Source organism: Ovis canadensis, chromosome 19, assembly GCF_042477335.2.
Source record: "Ovis canadensis isolate MfBH-ARS-UI-01 breed Bighorn chromosome 19, ARS-UI_OviCan_v2, whole genome shotgun sequence".
NCBI classification, from domain to species: domain Eukaryota; kingdom Metazoa; phylum Chordata; class Mammalia; order Artiodactyla; family Bovidae; genus Ovis; species Ovis canadensis.
Window position 1 is genome coordinate 75,054,211 of NC_091263.1, and position 26,765 is coordinate 75,080,975.

Here is a 26,765-nt window from a genome sequence, read left to right on the forward strand (position 1 = left end):
CAGGGTGGTTCCCCTCTGCGGCTCGTCTCCACAGCCAGCCCCAGGCAGGGGGCAGAGCCCAGGAGCCAGGGCTTGCCGGCGGGCGGGGACACGGATGCTGGCCAGGACCTTTATTCACATGGGTCACACGGAGGTCACACGGATTGGGCAAGGTGGGGGTCCCGGATGGGGACAGGGGTGCAGGCCAGAGGCTTCCACCGCATCCGGGGTCGAGCCCACAGTGGGGGACGGTCCTGAGACCCTCCTCAGTACTCGAAGGTGACCGTCTTGACCCGCAGGTACTCGTTCAGGGCGGCCTCTCCTGCAAGAAACCCGTGTCGGGGGCAACGTCACGGTCCCAGCAGCTGCTCTGGTGGGCAGCGCTGGCGTGCCCGGCGCTGTGGTCGTCTCAGGACCCCCACCCCCCCGTGTCACCAGACCCCCTTCTTCCACGGCTCTGAGGGGCCCTGCTGCTCTCCCGCACGTTGCTGCGCCTGCCAAGCTGGGCACCAAAGCCGACCCCCACAGGATCCAGCCCCCAGCTGCTGGCTTCCACAGTGGCAGAGTGGGGGGTGGGAGCCACGCCAACTCATGCAGGGGCCAGGGAAAGGGGGCACCGGGCAGAGGCCCACTTCCCCAGGAAGGCCGGGCCCGCGGCCACCCTTTCTGCCTCGGCACTCACTCACCCTCTCGTGTTCGCCCGGCCCCCACAGGCTCCCTCTCTGAGGACGAAGCCGGAGCCTGATCGGGGCTCCCAGGCCCCCTTGATCTTGCCCTTGCCCTTGCCTGCCCCCGGCCCACTCAAGCACTCAGCCTCTCTCTACAGCTCCAGTAGCAGTTCCTCCAGCCGCTCGGGTCTCAGCCCACTCCGGGAGGCCCACCCAGCGCCCAGCTGAAGCCACTGTCCAGCCTCCTGCTCAGACCACTGTCTGGACAGCTTCTAGCAGGATCTGACTCCCTGCCTTGGTCACCGGCTTGTCGGCTCCCAGAGAGAAGTAAGTGGCCATCTCGTCAGCTCCACCCTGGCCCCTGGGCTGAGCGGCCTCTAACGGGTGTTTGCTGAATGAATAAATGAAAGCAGGCGTGGCTGGCTTACCCAGGTCTTTGCCAAACCCTGACTGCTTGAACCCTCCGAAGGGAGCAGCCACGTCAGTCTTGTTGTATGTGTTGACGAACACAGTGCCAGCCTCCAGCTTGTCACTGACGTACAGGGCCTTGTTGATGTCCCTGGTGAAGACACCAGAGGCCAGGCCGAACTCTGTGGCATTGGCCCGAGTCAGCACTGCATCCACGTCGCTGCAGGGAAAACCAGGAGGGCCTCCGTGAGGAGGGCAAGGGGCCAGCCCTGGACGGAGAGCACCAAGAGGCCTGCACGCCCGCCCCAGGTGGAGCCCAACATAGCACAGGGCCAAGAACAGTCAATCCTGCCAACCAAACTGCAGATTCGCAAGTGAAATAAACGATGACTGCTGCGCAGGCCTCTGAGGTTTGGCCAGTTCACGACGCAGCCATTAGGACTCAAGGCGGAAGCCAGTGTGCTGCGGAGCTGGAGAGATGCGCAGGACACCCCCGGCGGGCCTGAAGCCCTGCAGCCACCCCCAGCCGGGGTCGCCTCCTCTGTGCCGAGAGGACTCTGCGGGGGTCCGGCTGCGTCCACAGCCCCACCGGTCTGAGCTCCCTCCCTGCAGCTCACGTGAAGACCCTGGTGACCAGGACGGGCTCTCAAGAGGCCTAAGCGGGACCCGTACCCGTCGGCAAACCGAGAGATGATCATGACGGGCCCAAAGGACTCCTCCCGGGCTATGGACATGTGGTCCTGCACGTCTGTGAAGACCGTCGGCTCGAAGAAGAAGCCTGGGGGGAGACGAGGGATTCGAGACCCGCCAGTGTCTCCCCTGCCCCGCACGCCAGCCACGAGCCTCGGGGCCTTTCAACCTCCATCCACCACCAGGGGCCAGTGCTGAGCTGGACACACCCCCTCCCATCCCGACTACCGCCCCACAGGCCCTAGCCACTCCATAGAAACGTTTCTGGCATCAGAAAGGCTTTCTCTAACTATTTCACCTCTGGACACAGAGTCATGGGCCCTGAGACCCGCTGGACTGAGATTGAATTGGGCACAATTCAGGGAAAATCAAGAGACTTGAAATTTTCTCTCTACTGTTTAGAAGAAGAAAACAAAAAGGTGGATTTAATAGTGTTATTAGTTGCTTAGTTGCGTCTGACTGAAACCCCATAGACTGTAGCTCACTAGGCTCCTCTGTCCCTGGGATTCTCCAGGCAAGAATTCTGCAGTGGGTGGCCATGATGCCCTCCTCCAGGGGATCTTCCCAATCTAGGGATCAAACCCATCTTTACCATCTGAACCACCAGGGAAGCCCCTATTAATTCAATAAAATATTCCATGTTTGTATATATTCACAAATTATAACAGCAGTTATAATTTTTAAAACGTGTGTCATGAATGAGCACTTGTCGACTCACAGGGTGTGGGTGCGGCCTGTAGCCACTTGTCTGCAAAGGAAGCGTGCCCCCCAGCCCCTGGAGCTCCACAGGCCAGTGCCCCCCAGCCCCTGGAGCTCCACAGGCCAGTGCCCCCAGCCCCTGGAGCTCCACAGGCCAGTGGCCCCCAGCCCCGGGAGCTCCACAGGCCAGTGCCCCCCAGCCCCTGGAGCTCCACAGGCCAGTGCCCCCCAGCCCCTGGAGCTCCACAGGCCAGTGCCCCCAGCCCCTGGAGCTCCACAGGCCAGTGCCCCCCAGCCCCTGGAGCTCCACAGGCCAGTGGCCCCCAGCCCCTGGAGCTCCACAGGCCAGTGCCCCCCAGCCCCTGGAGCTCCACAGGCCAGTGCCCCCCAGCCCCTGGAGCTCCACAGGCCAGTGCCCCCCAGCCCCTGGAGCTCCACAGGCCAGTGCCCCCCAGCCCCTGGAGCTCCACAGGCCAGTGCCCCCCAGCCCCTGGAGCTCCACAGGCCAGTGCCCCCCAGCCCCTGGAGCTCCACAGGCCAGTGCCCCCCAGCCCCTGGAGCTCCACAGGCCAGTGGCCCCCAGCCCCTGGAGCTCCACAGGCCAGTGGCCCCCAGCCCCTGGAGCTCCACAGGCCAGTGCCCCCCAGCCCCTGGAGCTCCACAGGCCAGTGCCCCCCAGCCCCTGGAGCTCCACAGGCCAGTGCCCCCCAGCCCCTGGAGCTCCACAGGCCAGTGCCCCCCAGCCCCTGGAGCTCCACAGGCCAGTGCCCCCCAGCCCCTGGAGCTCCACAGGCCAGTGCCCCCCAGCCCCTGGAGCTCCACAGGCCAGTGCCCCCCAGCCCCTGGAGCTCCACAGGCCAGTGCCCCCAGCCCCTGGAGCTCCACAGGCCAGTGCCCCCCAGCCCCTGGAGCTCCACAGGCCAGTGCCCCCCAGCCCCTGGAGCTCCACAGGCCAGTGCCCCCCAGCTCCTGGAGCTCCACAGGCCAGTGCCCCCCAGCTCCTGGAGCTCCACAGGCCAGTGCCCCCCAGCTCCTGGAGCTCCACAGGCCAGTGCCCCCAGCTCCTGGAGCTCCACAGGCCAGTGCCCCCAGCCCCTGGAGCTCCACAGGCCAGTGCCCCCCAGCCCCGGGAGCTCCACAGGCCAGTGCCCCCCAGCCCCGGGAGCTCCACAGGCCAGTGCCCCCAGCCCCTGGAGCTCCACAGGCCAGTGCCCCCCAGCCCCTGGAGCTCCACAGGCCAGTGCCCCCAGCTCCTGGAGCTCCACAGGCCAGTGCCCCCCAGCCCCTGGAGCTCCACAGGCCAGTGCCCCCAGCCCCTGGAGCTCCACAGGCCAGTCTCTGCACCCCGCTACCCCATCCTGCTCACACCCCTCTTGCCTCCCCACAGAGAGCTGCATGCTGGGGTCTGCCCTCCAGCTGGGAGGAGGCTGTGTGTATGCCCTGCCCCTGGTCTGACAGGTGTCCCAACATCCAAGCTCCCCCAGCCCTGAGGTCCTAGACTGGGGGGCGGAAGTCTGGGAGCCCGACTGCAGGGGCCTGGCCCCTAGACACTGCCCCAGAGGCCATGCCGCCTGCTGCCCGGTCCGCAGGGCTCTGACCTGGCCGAGGAACCTGCTTCCCGCCGCACACCAGTGTGGCCCCCTCCTCCACGCCACGCCGGCAGTACTCCAGCAGCTTCTTCAGGTGGGCCAGGTGATTCTGTGGCCCGTGGTCAGTGTCCCGGTCCAGGGGATTGCCAATCTTCATCTTCCCCACCTCCTCCACCTGCAGGTGCCCTCCGGGTCAGAGTTGCCCGGGCTTCTGACCACAGTCACCGCCTGACCCGCCTCCCACAGACAAATCTTTGGTGACCGACCACTGGGTCCTGAAGAAAGTCCACATGCCAGATGCTGGCCTCTGGAACCATGTTCTGGTTCCAAACCTGCCTTCTGGGTTGAAGCCTCAAATGCACCCTCTGTTCAAGGGCATCTGGACTTGGTGTGGGAGCTGGGATGGTGCAGGTGTGCAGGGAGGGGGAGGGCAGGTGTGCGGGGAGGGGGGCAGGTGTGCAGGGAGGGGGGAGGGCAGGTGTGCGGGGAGGGGGGCAGGTGTGCAGGGAGGGGGGAGGGCAGGTGTGCGGGGAGGGGGGCAGGTGTGCAGGGAGGGGGAGGGCAGGTGTGCAGGGATGAGGGCAGGTGTGTGGAGGGTAGGTGTACAGAGAGGGGAAGGGCAGGTATGCAGGGATGGGGAGGGCAGGTATGCAGAGAGGGAGGGCAGATGTGCAGGGATGGGGAGGGCAGGTGTGCGGGGAGGGAGGGCAGGTGTGCGGGGAGGGAGGGCAGGTGTGCAGGGAGGGAGGGCAGGTGTGCAGGGATGGGGAGGGCAGGTGTGCGGGGAGGGAGGGCAGGTGTGCAGGGATGGGGAGGGCAGGTGTGCAGGGATGGGGAGGGCAGGTGTGCGGGGAGGGGGAGGGCAGGTGTGCGGGGAGGGAGGGCAGGTGTGCAGGGAGGGGAATGGCAGGTGTGCGGGGAGGGAGGGCAGGTGTGCAGGGATGGGGAGGGCAGGTGTGCAGGGAGGGAGAGCAGGTGTGCAGGGATGGGGAGTGCAGGTGTGCAGGGAGGGGGAGGGCAGGTGTGTGGGGATGGGGAGGTCAGGCGTGCAGGGATGGGGAGGGCAGGTGTGCAGGGAGGGGGAGGGCAGGTGTGCGGGGAGGGGGAGGGGCAGGTGTGTGGGGAGGAGGAGGGGCAGGTGTGCAGGGAGGGAGGGCAGATGTGCAGGGATGGGGAGGGCAGGTGTTCGGGGAGGGGGATGGCAGGTGTGCGGGGAGGGGGAGGGCAGGTGTGCAGGGAGGGGAGGGGCAGGTGTGCAGGGAGGGGGAGGGCAGGTATGCAGGGAGGGGGAGGGCAGGTATGCAGGGAGGGGGGCAGGTGTGCGGGGAGGGGGAGGGCAGGTGTGCAGGGATGGGGAGGGCAGGTGTGCAGGGAGGGGAATGGCAGGTGTGTGGGGAGAGGGTGGGCAGGTGTGCAGGGAGGGGGGCAGCTGTGCAGGGATGGGGAGGGCAGGTGTGCAGGGAGGGGAATGGCAGGTGTGCAGGGAGGGGGAGGGCAGGTGTGCAGGGAGGGGGAGAGCCGATGTGCAGGGAGGGGGAGGGCCAGGTGTTCGGGGAGGGGGATGGCAGGTGTGCGGGGAGGGGGAGGGCAGGTGTGCAGGGAGGGAGGGCAGGTGTGCAGGGAGGGGAATGGCAGGTGTGCAGGGAGGGGGAGAGCCGATATGCGGGGAGGGGGAGGGCAGGTGTGCGGGGAGGGGGAGGGGCAGGTGTGCGGGGAGGGGGAGGGGCAGATGTGTGGGGAGGAGGAGGGGCAGGTGTGTGGGGAGGGGGAGGGGCAGGTGTGTGGGGAGGGGGAGGGGCAGGTGTGCAGGGCAGGCGGCAGGGAGAGACAGCATGTGGGTTGGAGCCGTGGGGTTGCTGCTTCTTGCGGAAATACTAAAGTGCAGGAAAGACTTATCACGGCCACCCTGAGGAGTTCAGGACCCAAGTGGCTCGTGCCGGACTCCACTGCCAGGCCCTCCCTGGCCCCCAATGCCCTGCTGCTGGCAAGCAGGCAGTGCCAGGCCCAGTGACAGGACCTACCACTCTCTGCACAAACTGGTCGTGGATGGAGTCCTCCACAAAGAGCCGGCCGGCGGCGATGCAGTTCTCGCCTTTGTTGAAGAAGACGGAGCTCATGCCCTGTGCGGAGGGGAGGACAGCGCTGGGTTACAGCCCCTGGGGCAGCCCCCCGCCCCCTGCAGTGCTCACCATCTGCACGGCCTTGCCCAGGTCACAGTCTGCAAAGATGAGGAGGGGCGACTTCCCACCCAGCTCCAGGGAGACCTTCTTCACATTGCTCAGGGCGCAGCTGAAAGGGATAGGGAGAGATGGGCTGGGACACGGGGTGGGGGACACGGGACACGGGACACGGGACACAGGACATGGGACACGGGCCGGGGGCCGGGGGACACGGGACATGGGGGCTGAGGGCAGCTCCAGTGCGGGGTCACTCGGAAGAGCAGCTGAGGATCTGGGCTGGAGGGTCCCTGTGAGGCCCGCACCTCCTCCCCTCCCCCACCGTCCCAGCGCAGGCCTTGCTCTCGCGGCACCCCCACACCCCCAGACCCTCTCTCCCTTCAGGCTGACCCCAGAAGGAGGTCGTGGAGCCCCACTGGCCTGCGAGCCCTGGCCCCTCTGCCCTCTCCACCACCCACCTTCTCATGATGTGCTTGCCGACCTCGGTGGACCCTGTGAACCCGATCTTCCGCACGTCCGGGTGATCTGACAGTCTCTGGCCGACCAATGAGCCTGTGCAGGATGGGCGGGGTGGGGGGGTCAGGGCAGCCCTGGAGCCTGGCCACCCACCTCCAGCCACCCAGGGCCACACACGCCCGTCCTCCCCGGGGGCTCAGAACCTCCCTGGGAGGTCTTCTAGCCTCTCAAATTCAGTGTGTCTGAGACTCAGCTCCTAAGCTTCCTCAGTCCCTCTCCCCTTCCCATTCAGTCAACAGCCTCTCCTCGCAGTCAGCGGCTGCAGCCAATAGTCACACTCCCCAACCCCCATCCAGGAGTCCCCCAGTCTGGGGCTCCCCCAGGCAGCACCCCCACCAGGCAGCCCCCTTCACGTCGGGGCGCGTCACACGGCAGGCCTTGTGCCCTGTCCCCGGCCATACCGGATCCCGGCAGGACGTTGACCACGCCCTTGGGGATGCCCGCCTTCAGGGTCAGCTCCGCAAACTTCAAGGCCGTGAGTGGGGTGACCTGAGGGCGCGGGACAGGTGGTCAGGTCCAGAGGGCTGGGCAGTGGGAGCCGGGCACCAGGCTGCTCACCTCAGCGGCTTTCCCTGCAGCCCCACGCCAGGCCTGGGCCCCCTGCACCTTCCCCCGCCGCCACCTGTTTGCGCCAAGCCCTGGGGCACCAGGGCCATGCCCAGAGGCCGAGGGCGCTCCTCGCCCTGGCCCTCAGGACCACCGGCCCTCCTCTGCCACTGCCCATGCCCGCTGGCCTCCAAAAGCTCCTTAGTGCCCAGCCTCACCTGCCCACCTTGTGTGATGGTGCCGTGGCCAGCCTGCCCCCACGCCCCCCAGTCTGGGAGAAGCCTGGTTCGGGGGTCTGCGCCCCCCGCCACCTGCCACCACCGCTGGGCCTCTGGGTGAGCAGTGCCTGGGTGGTTGCTTAGACCCTGAGGGGCTGGGTGAGTGGACGCTCCAGGGACCACTGCCTCGACCTGTCAGCAGCCCCCCAGCCTCAAGGGAGAAGTTAAGGGTCACCTCAGGGGCTGCAGCGATGCTTCCGTCAGCAGACATGTGCGCAAGTCAGTGGGGAATTTATTGTGTGTTAAAAGCCTGAGGAGTGCGGGACTCTGGTGAGCAGGTATCACTTCACTGGTTTCTATTATGTTAATACCGTTGAGGCCCAACCACCCCAAAGGAGCTGAGGGAGTGAGACGCCCCAGCCCACTGCCCCAGCATCAGGCCTGCAGCTCCTAACTGATTTCTCTGAAGTCCAGACGAAGGATGGTGGCTCGTGTGGTGATCCCCCCCACAGGCCACGCTGCACAGGCCGCTCCAGTGCAAGGACCCGTCCCGTGGCTTCTCCAAGGACCCGTCCCGTGGCTTCTCCGAGAAGGACCCCCCCAGAAGGACCCCATCACGCGGCTTCTCCGAGAAGGACCCGTCACGTGGCTTCTCCAAGAAGCCCAGCTGGTGGACAGAGAGGAGCTTCCCTCGGATGTTTGGGGTTTGAAGCTCCAGCTTTAATGGTAGATGCCCCAGGCTCACAGCCCAGAGTTGGGTCCCTGGGCGCACAGTGGGGCAGAGCTGGTGTCCCCAGAAATGATGCAGACGCTCACCAAGCGGCTGCACACACATCCCGTGCAGCCTGACTCGGCCCCAAACCCCAAACACACCACGTCTTCCCTGTGGGCCGGCCCTCGCAGGCTGCTCTCACCTGCAGAGCCTTCTCCTTCCTGCCCGTGCGGGGTTGGGGGGGTGGGGGGTCAGAGGGGCCTGCGGCCCGCCCCCACCCTGCCAGGTAGCGCCCGCGCCATCCAAGCCCGCAGGCCCCGGGCTGCGCCCGCACCTACCTGGGCAGGCTTGACCACCACCGTGTTGCCCGCGGCCAGGCAGGCAGCCGTCTTCCAGGACAGCATCATCAGGGGGTAGTTCCAGGGGATGATGATGCCGCAGACCCTGTCGGGGAGGCAGGCTGGCCTTTGTCTGTGCGCGCCCCTGGGGCCCCTGCCTGGGCCTCGCGGCCGCCTCCCTTCTCTCCAGGCCAGGCCCCGCCCAGGGCCAGCGTGCAGCTGCCTGCCCAGGCAGAGTGTGCCCAGTCTGCGGCAGCCCCTTCCCAGGAGGGGTGATGGCAGAGGACGCTGCGGTTTCCACCGGGACACCTTCTAGGGACACAGCCTGGAGCCACCCCAGGAGGAGGATGACAGCAGGCGGGCACGGGTGGGGACAGGCAGGGCCTGGGAGACGGTCTGGGACACAGGGGTGGACAGGCGGCCATGAGAGAGGGTCAGAGGTCATGTGCGTGGGCAGGAGGATGTGAGAGATGGTCAAGTGTCACTTGGGTGGGTGTGGACGAGGGCCCTCCCGGGCATTAGGCCAGGGCCATCACCATGGGAACAAGAGGGACGTGGTCTGTCTGGGGGCCTGAGGAAGCCTGCACACTGTGCGCTGAGAGGTGGTGTCCAACATTGGTGCTGCCCCTCGTCCCAGAGAAGCCTCTGGCTGGGCGGTGTCTCCACGGAGGGACCCTCGCGTCCTAGGGGAGCTGCTGATGGCGCCACGCGGCCCTGCTCCCTCCTGACCCTCAGAACCTGGAGATGGCAGCCCCTCTGTGCGGGCCAGTGAGACGGGCTCAGCCCAAGGGGGCCCCTCGAAGACCAGGTGACTGCTGCTTCCTCACTGCCACTGCCGTCTTCACCACCGTCGTCACCACCGTCGTCACCACCGTCGTCACCACCGTCTTCATCACCACCGTCGTCACCACCGTCTTCATCACCACCGTCTTCACCACCGTCTTCACCACCGTCGTCACCACCGTCGTCACCACCGTCTTCACCACCGTCTTCACCACCGTCTTCACCACCGTCTTCATCACCACCGTCTTCATCACCATTGTCTTCACCACCGTCTTCACCGTCATCTTCACCATCATTTTCGTCTCCGTCTTCTCCATCATCATCAGAGAATGTTTCCCCAAACGACGACAGCCTGGTCGAGCCCAGCAGTGGGAGGAGGGTGCTCAGAGACCAAGGCAGACAGGTCAGTAAGGAGCCACTTGGCCTGCAGAGCAGGAGCGCAGTGCAGACTGGGGCCAGCCTGGGGCCCACACCCCTTCCTGGGAGTGGTGGGGTGTGCTGAGGGGTTAGGAAAGCTGGTGCCCACCCCAGATACACCCAGCAGACCCAGAGGGACAGAGCTTGAGAGGGAGCAGGGCAAGAGCCCCAGGAAAGAAGGAGAACTGGGCTGGGGGCTCCAAAGCTGAAATCCTGCAGAGATTTGCTGCCACCAGGGCTGGGTCGTGCCTGCAGCCCTGCCTGAGGGGGTGACCTTATCTGGAAACAAGGTGTCTGGCAGGTGGGGTCTGCAAAGGGATGAAAGGTGGAAGTGAAGTTGCTCAGTCGTGTCCAGCTCTTTGCAGCCTCATGGACTGTAGTCTACGAGGTTCCTCCATCCGTGGAATTTTCCAAGCAAGAGTACTGGAGTGGGTTGTCATTTCCTTCTCCAGGGGATATTCCTGACCCAGGGGTTGAACCCGGGCCTCTAGAGCCACCAGGAAAAGGGATGGCTGTCTGATAAACATGTGGCTGGGGAAGGACCTCTGAGCCCCCACATGCATTCCTGGGAAGTGCCCAGCCCGTGACTCACCCGACGGGCTCCCTCCGGGTCATAGTCAGGTTCCGGTTGGGTCTGGCCTGGTTGATGGGGATGGTGGAGCCCTGGATGAAGCAGCAGTGGCGTCACTGGCGGGGTGGAGTGGGGCTCTGGCTATCCCCTGCCAGGCAGCTCCTTGCACCCAGCCCCAGGGCGGGATGGGACTGTCTGTCCCGAAGCCCCAGCTGGCATTGGACAGGACGGCTGAGGCACTCGGAGCCCCACCTGGATCTTGTCACACCAGCCAGCGAAGTAGCGAAAGGTCTGGACGGACATGCCCACATGCGTCTTCAGGGCCAGTGTGTAGACCGCGCCTGCGTCCAGGGCCTCGATGGTGGCCAGCTCCTCCTGGTGCTGCTCCATGAGCTCTGCCAGCCTGAGGGGGGCAGGGCAGAGGGGGCGCTGGCCTCAGGCTGGCACAGCCCGCCTGCCCTCTCGGGGGTCTGTCAGCCTGGGGGCGGGGATGGGGGGCAGGGGCGCTGGCTCAGGCCGGCACAGCCCGCCTGCCCTCTCGGGGGTCTGCCAGCCTGGGGGCGGGGGCGGGGGCGGGGGGCAGGGGCGCTGGCTCAGCCGGCACAGCCTGCCTGCCCTCTCGGGGATCTGTCAGCCTGGGGGCGGGGATGGGGGGCAGGGGCGCTGGCTCAGGCCGGCACAGCCCGCCTGCCCTCTCGGGGGTCTGCCAGCCTGGGGGCGGGGGGCAGGGGCGCTGGCCTCAGGCCGGCACAGCCCACCTGCCCTCTCGGGGTCTGCGCCCCATGCAGTCTCTGGCCTCAGTGTTGTCATCTGTTAGATGGGGTGGCATTCCCTTGGCTGGAGGGGTTGCTGTGGGCTCCTGGGAGGTGGGATGCCCCCCGTGTGAAGGCCTCACCTCTGGGAGCAGGACTGGGGGGTCAGGTGGAGCCCATCCGTCCAGAGCCGCCCTCAGCCTTGAAGGCGGCTGACCTGTCCTTCTGCCCCGGCCACCGGCAGGCCCCAGCACCCCCGTCCACTCCCAGCTTGCTGGCCCCTCCAGGGACCCCCAGGGAGGCAGCCCCCAGGTCCTGCCCGGCTAAGCGGCCACCAGTGGGAGCACCCCAAGTCCTCCCTGGGCATCTGCTGGCACCAGCTTCACCGGAAGGGGGCAGGACATAGGAGGCTCCTCCCTGGGGCCGCCCGCTGTGCAGTCCCGAGTCTTCCCGGAAGCAGATGCGGCGGGGCTCGAACCTGTACAGGAGGCGGCCGCGGTCCCGCGCGCTGATCTTCCCCCACAGGCCATTCTCAAAGGCGTCCTTCGCAGCGGCCACGGCCTTGTCCACGTCGCTGACCTGGGCCAGGGACACCTGGCAGAGGACCTGTGGGGGAGCCGCGCCCTGAAGCCCTCTGGGCCCCCCGCCCCCTGGGGCCCTGCGGGAGAAGGCCCGGCTTGGGGGGGGCAGGGAGGGCCGGGGTGGGGCTGCAGGGGGGCCGGGGGGGCGCGGCCGGTGGGAGGGGCTGTGTTTCCCTGTCCCCGGGGCCTTAGCTGCCTGGATCCCCAAACAGGGCAACGGATGCAGACTGCAGCTCCGCGTCTTTGACCATGAGGGGTCCCGGTGGGGAGGTCTGTTTCTTAATAAGCCTGCCCGAGCCCCTGGATCCTGTGCCCTGAGGGTGCCCACCGGCCCTGCAGCTCAGGCCTCCACCTAGGCGGGCCGGGGGTGGGAGTGGGGCTGAGGCTGGCGTCCGCACAGCCTCCCGCCCGGGGTCCCCGACGGTGGCCTGTAGGTGCTGACGGCCCCCGACAGGCTTGCCTGGGGGCCCTCGTCTGGGTCCACACGGCCCACCTGTTACTCTCTTCAAACCCCCTCAGGGCCCGCCTTCTGTGTCCAGTCCCTGTAGGTGTGCGTGTGTAGGAGTGTGTCCATCTCAAAACGTGTGTGTGTGTGTGTGTGTGAACTTGACCGCCTCTGCTCTGATGTGATGCCCGATGGCCACGGCCAAGTAGTCTGAGAGCCTGGGATGCTCAGGGCCTCAGTGAGGGGGGCCCTGATCAGGGGGGTGAGGGGGAGGGCGGGGGCCTCCCAACGCGGGGGGGTGTCAGTGGACAGGAGAGGGCCCCGAGGGGTCATGGAGAGTGGTGGTGCCGAGGGCCCCGGGCCTGAACTCACACTGCCGTCTGTCGGGTTGATGGTCTCGTAGGTCTTGCCGCCCTCGGCGTCCACAAATGCTCCCCCAATGAACAGCTGATGGGGCATCCGGAGGGTCAGCTTATTCACGGCTTTTTCCACCTGAGGGGCAAGGACCTCAGGCTGGAGCTACAGGGGCATCCCTGACAGGCAGGGATTCCCCCCCAGAGACATGGGGACTACTTGCCCCGCCAACCCTTCAACACACAAGCAGGGGCCTGGGGTCTCCTCACGGATCCATCCCTGCTGCCCGGGGCTGTCGTGCGGGGCAGAGGTGACGGCTGAGACAGAGACGCAGGGCCAGCCTGCCGGCCGAGCGGCCCCGGCCCCAACCCTTGAGCTCCACACTCAGCAAGTGACAGCGGCGACAAACGGGGGTGACACGGCCCCGCTGCATCGCTCGCACACGGGGCCACGGGGCGGCTTCTCCTCTGATGTCCACGACCCGAGGCCAGCCTGGCGTCCACCCAGTCTCCTCTCCTTCCTTCATCAGCCTTGCTCCCAACTCCCAGCCAGACAAACCATCACAAAGCTCATTTCCGTAGGAGCTGTAGCCTAACAAGACACCCCAAGGGTGGTTTCTGCAGAGTTTCTTTACAAACAGGTCTGCGTTACTTCCTCACACTTCACACACACGAGCTGAATATACAGGGTCGTTTGTTTTCCTTCTTGGAAGCGAAAGTGCGGAAGTTGCTCAGTCGTGTCCAACGTTTTGTGTCCCCGTGGACTCCAGGCCAGAATGCTGGAGTGGGTAGCCTTTCCCTTCTCCAGAGGAGCTTCCCAACCCAGGGATCAAACCCAGGTCTCTCGCATTGCAGGAGGATTCTTTATAGCAGCTGAGCCGCCAGGGAAGCCCTTCTTGGGAAACCATTCCTAATTCCTCTCTCTGTCCCATCGGTCTCTCTGTCTCCTGCGTCAACCAAAGGCCTTTAATGCAGTGACTGGTCGCCCGGGTGATGGAAGAGCCGGAGGCTGAGCCCAGCTGAAGGCCACTGCCAGTGCTGAATCAGGACGAAGGGAGGAGGTGGTGGAGCCCGGAAGAGGGGTGAGGGTCAGCAGGAGGGGCAGGACGGGAGCTGGAGGCCACACCAGAAACCCGCAGCGGAGAAGGGGGCGGGGGAGATGCACTGTGGACGTGTCTCCTCGACAGCCCGTTTCCTGCCCTGAATCTTAGACAACAGCAACCTCTGTAGAGTCTGCCCCACCGCCTGGCATCTTCAGGCTGCTTGGAGTTACCACGGGGAGCTTGGTCACCAAAGGGCAGGCTCTAGGGGTCCTGGGCTTCTGATGCCCAGGCTTCCCCGGGTGACCCCCTGGACCCGCAGGTGTGGGTGCCTGTGGGGTGTGCAGGCTCACACGGCCCGTGCACCCAGGCCTGCCTGCGGGGCTCCTGGGACTCACGTAGGCGATGGCACACTCGGCCTCCTTGTCGTCCCCTCGCAGCCTTCTCACTAACAGCTGGATGAAGTCCCCGAAGGTGGTTGCCATGTAGACATCTTCATTTTCCAGTTCCAGGCCGTCACACAGCTCCTTGACCTCCTCTACCAGCCTGGAGGACAGAAGGGGGGAGAATGGAGCCTGGACAAGGCCCAGGGTCCTGCCCTCCTCTCAGCAGAGCTGGCGGCTCTGCTCAGCACCCAGACCATGGGTGCTGGTCTAGAATCAGTCTTGAAAGCCCAGTTTGTGGATCCAGAGGCTCTGGGTTCAAGTTCTGGCTCCATCAGTACTAACTCGTGATCAGTTGCTTCGGGAGGGCTTGCGGTCGCTTTAAAGCTGCTACACACCATTTGCTCTTCCTCCTGTGAGGTGGGGTCTCAGCCCCTGCCCTGCCCTGTGCCTGCCGTTTGCTCTTCCTCCTGGGAGGTGGGGTCTCAGCCCCTGCCCTGCCCTGTGCCTGTCTTTGCTCTTCCTCCTGGGAGGTGGGGTCTCAGCCCCTGCCCTGCCCTGTGCCTTCCGAGTCCTTCTGGGGAGGCGGCCTCTTCTGTCTGCTTGCTGGGCTGCCGCTCACAGAGCCGTAAGCGGCCAGCTGCACGTCCAGGCCCAGAGTGGCCGCTCGGGGCCGTGACCCCACTGGGGATGGCCGCAGCCGCCCACCAGCTGTGCCACGCCAGGTGGGCACAGGCCTGCCCACCTGCGTCCTTTCTGGATTTCTGACCCACACAGTGCCCGCTCCTCAGTTTGGGGGTGACGTCCAACTCAGAGACCCCAGGGGCTCCATCCCCGCCCCCCACCTCACCTGACGACGTCCACGGATGCGGCCCCTGACTTGAAGAAGTCCGTGGACTCGTCCACCTCCGGCACGCTGGGGAGGATCCGCTTCCAGGCATCCTGGAGGGCAGGGCAGTGAGAATGAGCCCCCAGGCCCAGAAGGCAGCCCCCCGGTGCAGCCCGGCCCCAGGCGGGCCTGTCCCCTCCGGGCTTTGCTGCACCCAGAGCCGGACGGTCCTTGGGTGATCACCTTCCTCCCAGCACCCGGCTGTAGGCCCTCATGTCGTTGGGCGGTAGGACCCAGCAGAGGAAGGAGGGCCAGGGGACATCCGGAGGACAGAACCACGGTGTGCCTGAGGCCAGGACACACAGACTCCGGGTGTGCATGCCCTGCCCCCAGCAGAACACGCACCGAGGGCATGCATGCCCCCGCCACAGCAGCCCCGCCGGCTCCTCACCCGCACGGCCTCCGCGGTGCCCAGCTCCTCCTCCGTCAGCTCCAGAGTGCTGCTCTCTGCCTTCCTGAAGAAGTGCGCAGCTGGGATCATCTTCCCATCCTCCAGCTGGATGTTCTTCACCAGCAGCTGCGACAGGAGGGCCATCAGTGCCCCCGGGCCACCCTGCGGCTGGCCCGTACTCGCCCCTGTTCTCCCCTAAGTAGGCCTGGACATGGGCAGGGCGTGAGGAGACCAGACGGGCGGGGGTGCGGGCAGCGGTCGGGGGGACCCATGTCCTCCACCCCAGCATGCTCGCAGGCTTGGAAACCCACAATGGCTGTATTTGGAGAAGGAAATGGCAGCCCACTCCAGTATTCCTGCCTGGAGAATCCCATGGACAGAGGAGCCTGATGGGCTGCAGTCCATGGGGTCACAGAGAGTCGGACATGACTGAGCGACTCACAGCAGTGGCTGTATTATTCTATAAAACCAATGCCTGCGTGTGAAACGGAAGTCGTCCCAGCACTGCCTTGAAGGCCAACGGAGAAAACAGTCAGTCAGCCAGCACCCAGCACCCAGCACGCGGAAACCGCGTGGAGACTGGCCCCGGTCGTCAGAGGCTCCCTCTGGGTGGGGGAGCGTGTGCGCTCACGGCAGAGGATGTGTTTGCCAGGTGAGATGCTCTGTGAAGAGCGCTCCCCCCACCCAGAACTGAGGCCGGGCTCCCTGCTCACCGCGCCCACTGCCCCGACTGCTGCCCTGTGTGCTCTGGAGCCCCAGCCCCGCCCAGCCCGGCTGGATGTTCCTGAAAGACCCTCAGCCAAGGGCCACCACAACTGCCGCTTGGCCTCACGGTCCCTCGGGGATGTCAGGGAGATTGCGGCCCAACCCATGTGGCTGGTGCCTTCCTCCGGCGGCTGTGCCAGGGCCTGCACCCAGGCCCGTCCTCCACCGCTGCTGGCAGCTAAGCTCGGCCCCAGCCAGCAGAGAGGCCCGCCTCTCTGTGACCACCATCCTCCTCCCGGGCTGCCTCCCTCCATAACTCACACACACATGCTCCCGCCTGGGTCTGCTGCGGGAACCCGGCCGAGACAGATGCCTCATTCAACTGCAGCACCGCCCACGAAGGGGCACCCAGGCGCTGTGACCCGCAGGCGGCCTCGGGTCAGCAGGACAGGCACCCAGAGTGAGCTCTCACCGGTCCAAGCCAAGCTGCTCCCTGCCCTGGCCTGTTCTCACGGCCGCCACCATGCGTTCAGCATCCGCAGAGTCCCCTGGAGTTCCCCCAGTGCCCCAAGACCCCTGCCTGCCCTCCTTCTCCGCTGGCCCGGGCGCCTTGGGGCCCAGGCCACCTGCCCACCACCTTGTGCGGTGGGTGTCACGGTGAGTGGCAGGCCCGGAGCCAGTGGGCAGGGCCGGAGCGCAGCTCCGCCGCGGACGTGCGTGGGTAACAATAGACGGGGGGGGCGGGGTCTGAATTTCTTTGCTTCAGTTTTCTACTTTGGTAAAGTGGTGAAATGCTAACACGGGCCTCATACAGCCGTGGGGAGAACCGAACTGTTTTAAACAGAGCATGGCTCTCAAGCACACATCAGCATTCAGCTGCATAAATCCTGGGTGTTGCCCTGAGTTGCTGTTGCTAAAGTGGGTCAGAGCAGCTTACGTGCCTGGCGGGACTTCCGTTCAAAGAGAAGGAAAGCATGCATGCTCTGTGCACCTGGACTCTGCTGGGCTTAGACAAGGCCTGGGCACAGTGCTTCCTGGACAAGACCCCCCGACTCTGACGCCCCACAGGGCCCCCAGCTCAAGACCCCAAATTACGCCCAGGCATAGGGCTCCCTGGACAAGACCCCCCGGCTCTGATGCTCCCCAGGGCCCCCAGCTCAAGACCCCCAGTTACACCCAGGCACAGGGCAATCCGGATAAGACCCCCCAACTCTGACGCCCCACAGGGCCCCCAGCTCAAGACCCCCAGTTACACCCAGGCACAGGGCACTCCAGACAAGATCCCCCGACTCTGACGCCCCACAGGGCCCCCAGCTCAGGCAGGGCACCTGGCCAGTAAGAGCCCAGGGCAGGCCTTCCTGGGACGGATGCCGACCCAGCAGGAGAGGCTCTTCCCTCCTGGATTCTGTGGACCCCTTTCCCTGTCTCCTCCAGAATGGCCTGGAGTCTCCCCGCGGGGCCTGAGCCCACAGTACAGACCAAGAGTTGCAGCAGCACCCTTACCATCCGGCCGTCGTTCCCAAAGAGGATGAGGCCCGCTTTGGTTACCACCCCTGGCCGGTGGGCGCCCGGGATGGGCAGGTCCTCTCCCTCCGGCTCCAGGCCCGCAGTGTTCAGCGTCGAGTTGAAAAACGTGAGCTTCTGTTGGGGACCAGAAACCAGAAGGTGGAGATGAGAGGGCGGCCCCCGCAGCCCACCAGGCGGTGCTGAGCAGGCGGGTGATGACGGGCTGTGACGGCGCGGGGCCAGGACAACCCAGGTGTCAGCGCCCAGAACACAGACAAGACCTGGGCAGGCAGGAGGCCCCAGAAGGGGCCCCTCCCACCGCACATGGGACCGTGACCTCCAGCCCCAGGGTCAGACACCTGCAGAAAGGGTGCTCAGCCAGCGCCGAGGGGGAGCCTGCCTGGGGACGCGCCAGGCCCTGGCCGTGGTGCAAAGGGGGCTGGCGGGGGCCAGAGACCCTGGACGGTCTGGGAAGCCCGCCCACAAGCAGCAGCTCAGATGGTCAGGGGCTTCACGGAGGACAGGGCTGTCCTCGAAAGGGCCTGGCTGAAGCCCCCCACCCCCAGGGCGAAGGCGAGTCAGGGTTGGACTGGGGTCTCTGAGGGCTGCTCAGTTCAGTTCAGTCCCTCAGTCCTGTCCGATTCTTTGCGACCCCACAGACTGCAGCACGCCAGACCTCCCTGTCCATCACCAACTCCCGGAGTTTACTCAAATTCATGTCCATCGAGTCAGTGATGCCCTCCAAACATCTCATTCTCTGTCGTCCCCTTCTCCCGCCTTCAATCTTTCCCAGCATCAGGGTCTTTCCCAATTAGTCAGTTCTTTGCATCAGGTGGCCAAAAGATTGGAATTTCATCTTCAGCATCAGTCCTTCCAGTGAATATTCAGGACTGATTTTCTTTAGGATGGACTGGTTTGATCTCCTTGTAGTCCTAGGGACTCTCAAGAGTCTTCTCCAACACCAGAGTTCAAAAGCATCAATTCTTCGGCACTCAGCTTTCTTTATAGTCCAACTCTCACATCCACACATGACTACTGGAAAAGCCATGGCTTTGACTAGATGGACCTTCGTTGGCAAAGTAACATCCCTGCTTTTTAATATGCTGTCTAAACGGAGACCGGCCTTGGAAAGCCCGGAGCAGACGAGACAGCAGTCACACAGCAGAGCTTAATTTAGCTTCTTTCGCAAGACAAGCAAGACCAACTTGACCTCAGGCACTCCTTGCTTGTGTCTCTGGAAATCATAAGCAAAGTTTAAACTGCTCCTCAAAATTGAAATTAAGTGACCTTTAGCCAAATCCCTGTCATTTAAGAAAACTCTTGTGACAGCCAGTCTGCCTCCTCACCGTGTAGCCTGCTTCATGCCAGCAGGCTGTGCGTGGTCTGGGGGCTCCCAGCTCCGGACCATCTTCTGCATGAGTGCTCAGCACACAGGCACTGAGTACCACGTTGGTGATTCTCTACCTTCACTTCTGCTGTTTCGGAACTTTTGACCGCCAGGGGGTGAGAGTCTGACCCCAGAGCTGCCACCTGGCCTGGAGGCCTCGTGTGTGCAGACCCCACCCCTCCAGGGTCCGGGGGGCTGGGGCTAGGGTCTGGCGGTGGCTGGTGACCATATAGCTCACACGTTCCAGCATTTCAGCACCAGGAGGCCCAGGAGCACGGCCCGTCCTGGCCGCAGGGACATACCTGCCCGCAGGCCTCTGTCCAGGCGCCTGGCACCTTGTCGTTCCCGCGGATCCAGTTATGAATGGCCTCTGCTGGCTGGTCCCAGTCGATCTGCAGGGCAGGATGTGCGCTCAGCGGGCCCTCCCTGCGCCCTGGCCTCCCCCCCTCCCCATGGGCCCTCCTGGCGCTGGGTGGAGCCTGGGAAGGGGCTGAGGAGCCCTTCCTCTGAATCCCAGAGCTGGGCCGGCCTTCCCCTGGGGCCCGGCTCTGGGTGTGCAAGGACCCTCGGTCTTTCACGGGATGTGAAGGGCAGGATGGTTTGTGAGGAGGTGACGCTCTGTGGTCATGAGGACCAGGGCCCAACACACAGGGCCACCCCCCAGGTTAGGGCGGCCCCACAGGGCTCACCAGGTCCCTGGAGAGCACCCCCTGAGCCCTGATCAGAGACCCAGCCCTGAGCCCCCCAGGATCCCCAACTGGGGCAGCCCCCAGGAGCCCGATGCCTTCCTGGGACTCATCTGGCAGACAACCGCCCTCCCGCCAGCCCGTCTCCCTGGGGCCCCCGCCCTCCCTAAAGAGGAACCGGGGAGAGTGCAGACACCTGGTCCCTTGGCACTTACCCTGGCCGTCTCCTTCCTCTGAATCCCCTCGTAGGTGGCACCATCCTCGGGTTGAGGGAGTCTGGGGGCTTTGCCCTCGGCAATCAGCTTCACAGCCTGAACCTGGGAGGCAGGGGCAAGGGGGTGTCTGAGGCATCGAGACCCTCCCCTCGGCCCTGGGCTCACAGTTTGAACTGTGGGATTGTGTAGACCCTCCCAGCACCACGCCTGGCTCAGGACAGGCACCACGGGATCTGCTTTGGGAGCAGGTGGATCTGTGGCTGAAAGCGGGGCCCAGGGCTGGGGGGCGACCCTTGCTGTGCTATGGAGACGCCCCCGTCTGCCTTCTGTCCCACTGCCTCCCCTGTTGGACACGCTGCCCCTGGGGGCTGCACAACAGCTCCAACATCAACTCCTCGGCCTGCCCTCTGCCTCCAGCTCCTCAGAACCTCCTTGGACTTTCCGGTCATGAATTCTTGGGGAAAGAGGGTTTCTTGTCCCCTGGAATCAGGAGGTGTGGACCTTGAGCCACCAGGGACAACTTCTCTTCCTGACCAAGGGCGCCCAACCTGCGGAGGAAGCTAACCGAACAGGAGGCAGAATCAGAGTGAAGAAACAGAGCCCCCGACAGGCCCAAGCCTCTGGGCTCAACCAGGCTCGAAGATGTTCCTGTCTGGAGTGTCCTCTTGGAAAGGAGCGCAGAATGCGCCTTTTTGCCCAGGGTTTGCTGAGTTGTTCTGACGGCCATAAGCAAGTCCCTTCTAATGGAATGGTGTTGATGTTCAGTCACTCAGGCGTGTCTGACTCTCTGTGACCCCATGGACTGCGGCACACCAGGCCTCCCTGTCCATCACTGTCTCCCAGAGTTTTCTCTGATTCACGTCCATTGAGTCAGTGATGCCATCCAACCATCTCATCCTCTGTTGCCCCTTCTCCTTTTGCCTTCAATCTTTCCCAGCATCAGGGTCTTTTCCAGTGGGCCGGCTCTTGGCATCAGGTGGCCAAAGGATTGAAGCTTCAGCATCAGTCCTTCCAATGAATATTCAGGACTGATCTCCTTTAGGATGGACTCGTTGGATCTCCTTGCAGTCCAAGGGACTCTCAAGAGTCTTCTCCAGCACCACAGTTCGAGAGCATCAATTACATGTTCTAACCCTGCCTCTGTGAAACCCTGAACTGAGAGTCCCTCCCACTTGCAGAATCCTAGCCAGCTCAGGGCAGTAGCTGGCACTGGGGAGCCCTGGAGTAAGTGTGCAGCCCCGCCCTTACCATGCCTTTGACGCCTTCCGGGAAGAGAAAGCGGTTGTACAGGGAGCTGACGGTGTCATCCGGGAGGACCTCACACTCCTTCTGGAGCAGAAGGTCCCCAGTGTCCAGACCATCGTCCGCCCAGAAGATGGTAAACCCCCCTTTCTTGTCCCCATGGATGAGGGTCCTAGGGATGGAAGAGTGACACCTGAGTCCGGAAGGAAAGACCGCGGAAAAGGGGTCCTGGGGCCCCTGCCTGTGTCCCTAGGGGAGGATGAAAGAGGGAAAATGGCGTTTACCGATGCAACCCGCGTGCCAGGTATCGGGCGGAAGAAGCCCTAGTGCTTCTTTATCCTTCCTGCCGTGTGACAGCCTCACACGCCCCTTCTACAGATGCAGAGACTGAGGCCCAGTGAAGTGAGGAGATGTGCCTGCAGGTCAGGGGGCTGAGTCCCAACCGGTCCGCCTACAAGCCCGCCCTCTCTTCCGGCTCAGGCGCCTGCCTCCCTTACGGCGCCTCCGACGGCTCCACCCTGCAGACTCTCGCCCTCTCATCGAGAGCTGTCTGCTCTGGATGACTCTAGTCCATCTCTCTCTAGGTGGGCAGGCGGGGGTGGATGGTGCCTGGCAGTGCCGTCCCCTCGGGGGCCCCTGGAGCGCAGCCGCGGAGCCTGGGGCGGCCGGCCTGTCTCACCAGTTGATGGCGGAGGCGCCCCGGTGGCGCGGCAGCAGGCTCGGGTGGTAGATGATGGAGCCGTGCCGGGGGGCGCTGATGACCTCCATGGGGATGAACTGGCTGCAGAAGGGCAGCACGTTCAGCTCGGCTCCCAGGGCCTGGTACTGCGCAACCACGTCGGGCAGGGCCCGCCCCTTGGCCCGCCAGCGGGTGAACTTGAACACTGGCACGCCGTCCTGCTCAGCCTGCAGGCCTGCGGGACAGCGGGTGAGAGTCTGCCCCCAGCCTCCAAGCCCCTGCCTGCGGGGGGGGGGGCTCCTGCACCCCTCTCCAGGCCTGTCCCCCCCAGCACCCCCACTGCCCAGCCGGGCTCTGCTGGGCAGCATGGAGCCAGCCTCTGAGACATCCTTGCCTAGGCTGACCCTGCCAGCTGCCAGGACCTCTGAGCGCCTCCGTCTCCCAGACACCCACGTGGCCCCTGACCTCTTTACCTACAGGCCCCATGAGTGTTTCCCTGCCTGGTCAAGGAGCAGCCCCAGGCAGGGGTCACTATCACAGGTTGTGCTGGGGCAGGCGCGGAGCGGTGGTGCCCTGGCCTGCGGTGCTCATCGTGGGAGCCCCCTCTTCCTTCGGAGCCAGGCCCCCTGTTCTGAAGCGTTCAGGCCTGAGGAGGATCTGGGGGCCTGAAGGCCCAGCCCTTGAGCTGAGGCCCCAGCTCAGCAGCGATTCTCACACCATGTTCCTTCTGGAGAAGGGGTGCATCCCTGGCAGCTTGTTGGACATGCAGACCCAGGCCCCATCCCATCCTGGGGGCAGAAACTCTGGGGCTGGGCGTGGGGGGCAGGGGCCTCTGCTCAATAGGTGCTCCCGCCGGAGACGGGGTGCAGGGCTCGCTCACGTCCCAGAACCTGACCGCGGTGATTCCCACCCGGCAGCCCTTTTGGAGCCTGGGTGAGGGGAGAGGGAAGCCTGGGGTGTTTGGACTGTGGGGTCCTGGGTGCAGGCCGGCCTTCTCCACCACCCTTCCCTGCGATCCACTTTGTTCCAGAAAAGCGTGGCGGTCAGTAGGCCCTGAGCAGGACTGAGGGTGGACATGTGTGATCGCTTCAGGCCAGGGAAGCTCATGCAAGACCCGCAAGACCCGCAAGCCCCGCTGCCACCGCCGCCCGCCGGGCACCACTCACCAAGGGGGTCTGCCTTCCCGTCCTTGTCGGGCACAGTGAACACGCCCACCACCTCGTGGCCCTCCTCCCGCAGGCGGCAGTAGACCTCCTGGCCGAACAGGCTCTGTCCGATCACTGCGATCTTCATGGCGGCAGGCCGGGTGGGAGGACCTGGGCAAGAGGCACGCAGCGTCCCATGGGGCGCGCTGGCCCAAGGGGGCAGCCCGCCTGCTCCACCCCACCCCCAGGCCCAGCTCTGGGCACCCTGGGTGGCCAGCTACTGCGGGCAGGGGTCCACCTGGGGGGCGGAAGGGGAGGCCACAGGGCTGAGTGGTATGTGATCGCAGGCCCTGGACCCCCCGCCGGACGCCCGGAGCCCCCAGCCCAGCACTCAGCACTGTGTGCGGTGTCCTCCCAGGCCATCCGAGCCCTTCTCTGCAATGGACCAGCCCTGCGACCTCAGTTAGGTCACATCAGCTTCCGTCCCCTCATTAGCTGATGACGAAGCTGCTCCTCAAAGGCTTCCAGCCGCAGGCCGGGTGCTCCCCAAGTGGGAAGCGGCGTGGGGTTGTGGACTTGGGGCCTGTCCACTCTACGGTGCCTTTGGATGAACCCACGTTCTTAAACTGAACACAGGACCCTGCCCCAAAGTCCCCTTCGTGCTGAATGGCTTTGCATTCTGTGCAGGAACTCGTCGCCGCCTCCAAGTTCCTGCATAGCTCCTCTCCACCTCCCGGCTGTCTGACGGAGGGGCAGAGGCAGTCTCCTCTACAAATGCTGCTGGAGCCGCTGGACACCCACGCGCGAAACGCGCACCGACAGGCTTCACAAAAAGTAACTGAAGATGCACCGCAGATTTGAACATAGAATGCAGACGTACAAAACTTCTAGGGGACAACAGATGAGAGCACCCAGTATGTGGTGCTTTTCAGATTCAACAACAAAGGCAGAATTTAAAAAGAGAAAAATACGCTGGACGTCATCAAGATTAAAAACTCTGCACGAGACGCTGTCAGGTGAGAATGGTGTGTGTACGGGAGGTACTTGTGTGTGTGTGTGCGGTGTGTGTGTGTGTGTGGTGTATGTGCTGTGTGTGCGGTGTGTGTAGTGTGTGTGTATGGTGTGTGTGTGTATGGTGTGTGTGTGTGTGCGCGGTGTGTGTGTATGTGTGTGTGTGTGTATGGTGTGTGTGTGTGGTGTATGTGCTGTGTGTGCGGTACACGTATTTGCACACATGTGTTTGCCAGAGTAAAGCCTGGAAGGACTCGCACAGAAATATCAAGAGTTACCAGGCAGTGTTTGGGGGTTTGGAAGTCTTTTGATAGCCATAATTATCTTTTTCTTACCAGAATGCTGTTTTTTAAAATATTGGGTGTGTATTACTTGTGGAAAATTAAGAGGACAGAGAAGGTCCCTCTGGAAGCAGGCAGCAGGGTCAGGAATGCCCCCGTGGAGCTGGTGGGCAGGAGCCCTGGGTGGGGACAGCCCACCTTGAGCTTCGTTGCAGGGAAGGTCAGGTCGGGGGGCGGCAAGTGGAGGAGGGAGGAGACCCACAGCCCCTGGGGGGCCTCCTCCCCAGGTGGCACCTCGGTTCCCTCCTCCCGCAGGACTCAGGGACACTGTGAGGCTGCGCCTGCAGCAGGGGGACCCTCAAGGTCTCCAGGCCCCCTGCCCAGTGGTCAGGCCCTGCTCAGGGCCCCTGTTCCGAGCTGTGGTCAGAAGGCCCTTGAGCTGGGCAATCAGCCACAGGCGTCGGTCCCCAGCTGCCCTTTGCTGGCCCAGCGCCATCTCTGTGCCTGCAGTCATTCCAGCTGGTCACCTGGTGGTCCACACACTCGTGACCCCCTCAGCCTGCAGGGCCACACTCCATCTGCGACCCTTCCAACGGTCCTGGGCCAAGGGATGGGCCACCGCGTGGCTGCCCTGGGTTCAAGATGTCCTTGTCTCCTAAAGGGACGAGGTGTCTCCCAACGCCATCGGGAAGGCTCATGGAGGGGGTTTTGCAGAGGATCCGCGGCCAGTGGCCAGCGGTGGGCAGAGGCCCCAGATTTTCAGGATCAGCCTCAGCCGCTGAGGCCATTATTATAACGCCTCTCAATTTTAGCCCAAGAAACTAAGATTCAGGGCTTAAGAAAGTTGCCGATTTTTGGAAAATTGAGGGGGCAGGAGAATTGGGGTACCTGGTGGGGGTGCCTGCCCCCCCGAGGCAGGTGGCAGGTGAGGGGTCCTGACAGACCCCGGGAGGGCGTGGGCTGCGAGCAGCTTGAGTAATGCAACACCCAGACCAGGAAGGGGGCTACCCTCACCCCCGGCTAGGGTCTGGAGTCCCGTCTCCTCCCCAAGGGGAAGGACCGGGGCAGGTGGACTGGAGCTGTCCAATCACGAGAGGTCCTCGCGCCCGGCCCCCCAGCTCTGGCCAATCAGGGAGGACCACCCCCAGTCCCGAGAATGGGGTGAGGGCCTTAGGAGGCTGCAGGACCCTCTGGTCACCTCCCCCCTCCAGCCTCTGTTTTCTCTTCTGGAAGCGGGACTGATGATGCCCACCTTCCACGGTGCGGCTTCGGCTTCGGGAAGCGCCTTCTCCCCTCGCCCTTCCTCCCGCGCGATCCCGATCCCCCAGCACCGGGCCCCTCAACGCAGTCCTGCGGCCAAAGGACCCCCAGCCAGGCGGGGAGCCTCCGCAGCCCCACCTCTCTCCCCGCTGTGGCCCGGAGCCCCAGAGCAAGAGCCGGGGCAGCCTCCCTGCCTCCCTCCAGGGGACTCACCACGGAGGAGCGGAGGAGCGCAGGCCTGACTGTCCAGAGGGACCTCTGAGTCCAGGTCCGGGCAGGGGACGGCGCTGGCGCTGACCCGGCCTGGGCGGTGGGGAGAGGTGGGGCTGGTCCCCGCCAGTCCCAGAGCCCCGGCCAAGGCCAGAACCCCAGAAGGGAGGGGCACGGGGCTGGCGGGAAGTCACGGGGCAGGGGCGGGGGGCGGGGGTGGGGGGAGGGAGGACCCTTCCAGAAGTCACGGGCTCTGAAAAGGGCCTGCAGCGTTTCTCCACAGGGCTGATTTGATCCGAGGACAGTGGCCCCCAGAGGCGGTAACTTCACTCACTGGCCGGGGAACTTTCCACGGTGCTCTCATGGGGAGACGCACTGTGCCTTGGGAGGCCTGTACGTCAAGGTCACATCCTAAGGGAAGCTTTCCCCAGCTACACACCCACTAAGACAAGCCCCCTCACCACGTGAGCACAGAGAGCTCCAGGGCGCTTCTGCACCCTCTCAGCACAGGTTTATCACGGGCTCAGAGACTGTCTGACGCCGTCTCCCCCACTGCGGTCTGCAGGAATCCCCTGCACCCAGTGCCTGGTGCTTCTTATTCTTGTTCAGCTGCTAAGTCCTGTCTGACTCTTGGCGACCCCATGGAATGCAGTCCACCAGGCTCCTCTGTCCGTGGCATTTTAAGGGCAAGGATACTGAGTCTCCTGCATTGGCAGGCAGATTCTTTACCACGGAGCCACCTGGGGAGACCCTTGTGTTTAACAGGTGCTCAATACACTTTGTGGAATCCATGAGGACCCTCAGGGAAGGGCTCCTGGAGCCCCAGCCCCCCTCCCTTCCCAAATCCATAGCACAGTCGTTCAGTCGTGTCTGACTCTTTGCGACCCCATGGACTGCAGCACGCCAGGCTCCTTTGTTCTCCACTATCTCCTGGAGCTTGCTCAAATTCATGTCCATTGAGTCGGTGATGCCATCCAGCCATCTCTTCCTCTGTCCCCCCTTCTCCTCCCACCTTCAATCTTTCCCAGCATCAGGGTCTTTGCCAATGAGTCAGCTCTTGGCATCAGGTGGCCAAAGTTTTGGAGCTTCAGCTTCAGCATCAGTCCTTCCAGTGACTATTCAAGGTTGATTTCCTTTAGGATGGACTGGTTTGATCTCCTTGCAGTCCAGGGGACTCTCAAGAGTTTTCTCCAACACCACAGTTTGAAAGCATCAGTTCTTTGGCGCCCAGCCTTCTTAAGGCTTCCCTGTTGGCTCAGACAGTAAAGAATCCGCTTGCAATGCAGGAGACCT

The 26,765-nt window shown here is 64.2% G+C and overlaps 1 protein-coding gene across 3 annotated transcripts; it reads right to left on the reverse strand.

Annotated features, from left to right (window-relative positions):
- Positions 1 to 95: 95 nt before the first annotated feature.
- Positions 96 to 25,880, reverse strand: ALDH1L1 (aldehyde dehydrogenase 1 family member L1). Of its 3 annotated transcripts, none has more exons than XR_011250670.1 (23): positions 25,476 to 25,807; positions 22,732 to 22,881; positions 21,566 to 21,800; positions 20,893 to 21,058; positions 19,645 to 19,746; positions 19,046 to 19,135; positions 17,354 to 17,491; positions 15,146 to 15,271; positions 14,716 to 14,807; positions 13,881 to 14,028; positions 12,462 to 12,581; positions 11,542 to 11,669; positions 10,564 to 10,714; positions 10,333 to 10,403; positions 8,541 to 8,646; positions 7,128 to 7,215; positions 6,669 to 6,762; positions 6,223 to 6,322; positions 6,055 to 6,153; positions 3,157 to 4,208; positions 1,728 to 2,647; positions 1,076 to 1,275; positions 96 to 301 (listed from the first exon to the last, which is right to left on the reverse strand). XR_011250670.1 is itself a non-coding variant. In XM_069560664.1 (23 exons), the coding sequence occupies exons 2-23, from the start codon at positions 22,856 to 22,858 to the stop codon at positions 246 to 248; spliced, it is 2,709 nt and encodes a 902-aa protein (XP_069416765.1). In that variant the 5' UTR covers positions 22,859 to 22,881; positions 25,476 to 25,880; the 3' UTR covers positions 96 to 245. The 3 variants fall into 3 exon arrangements, 2 of the variants coding, with proteins under 2 accessions (XP_069416765.1, XP_069416766.1); XM_069560664.1 differs by having other exon boundaries at positions 1,728 to 1,833; positions 4,043 to 4,208; positions 25,476 to 25,880; XM_069560665.1 differs by lacking the exon at positions 25,476 to 25,807 and adding an exon at positions 24,891 to 25,058 and having other exon boundaries at positions 1,728 to 1,833; positions 4,043 to 4,208.
- Positions 25,881 to 26,765: the final 885 nt, after the last annotated feature.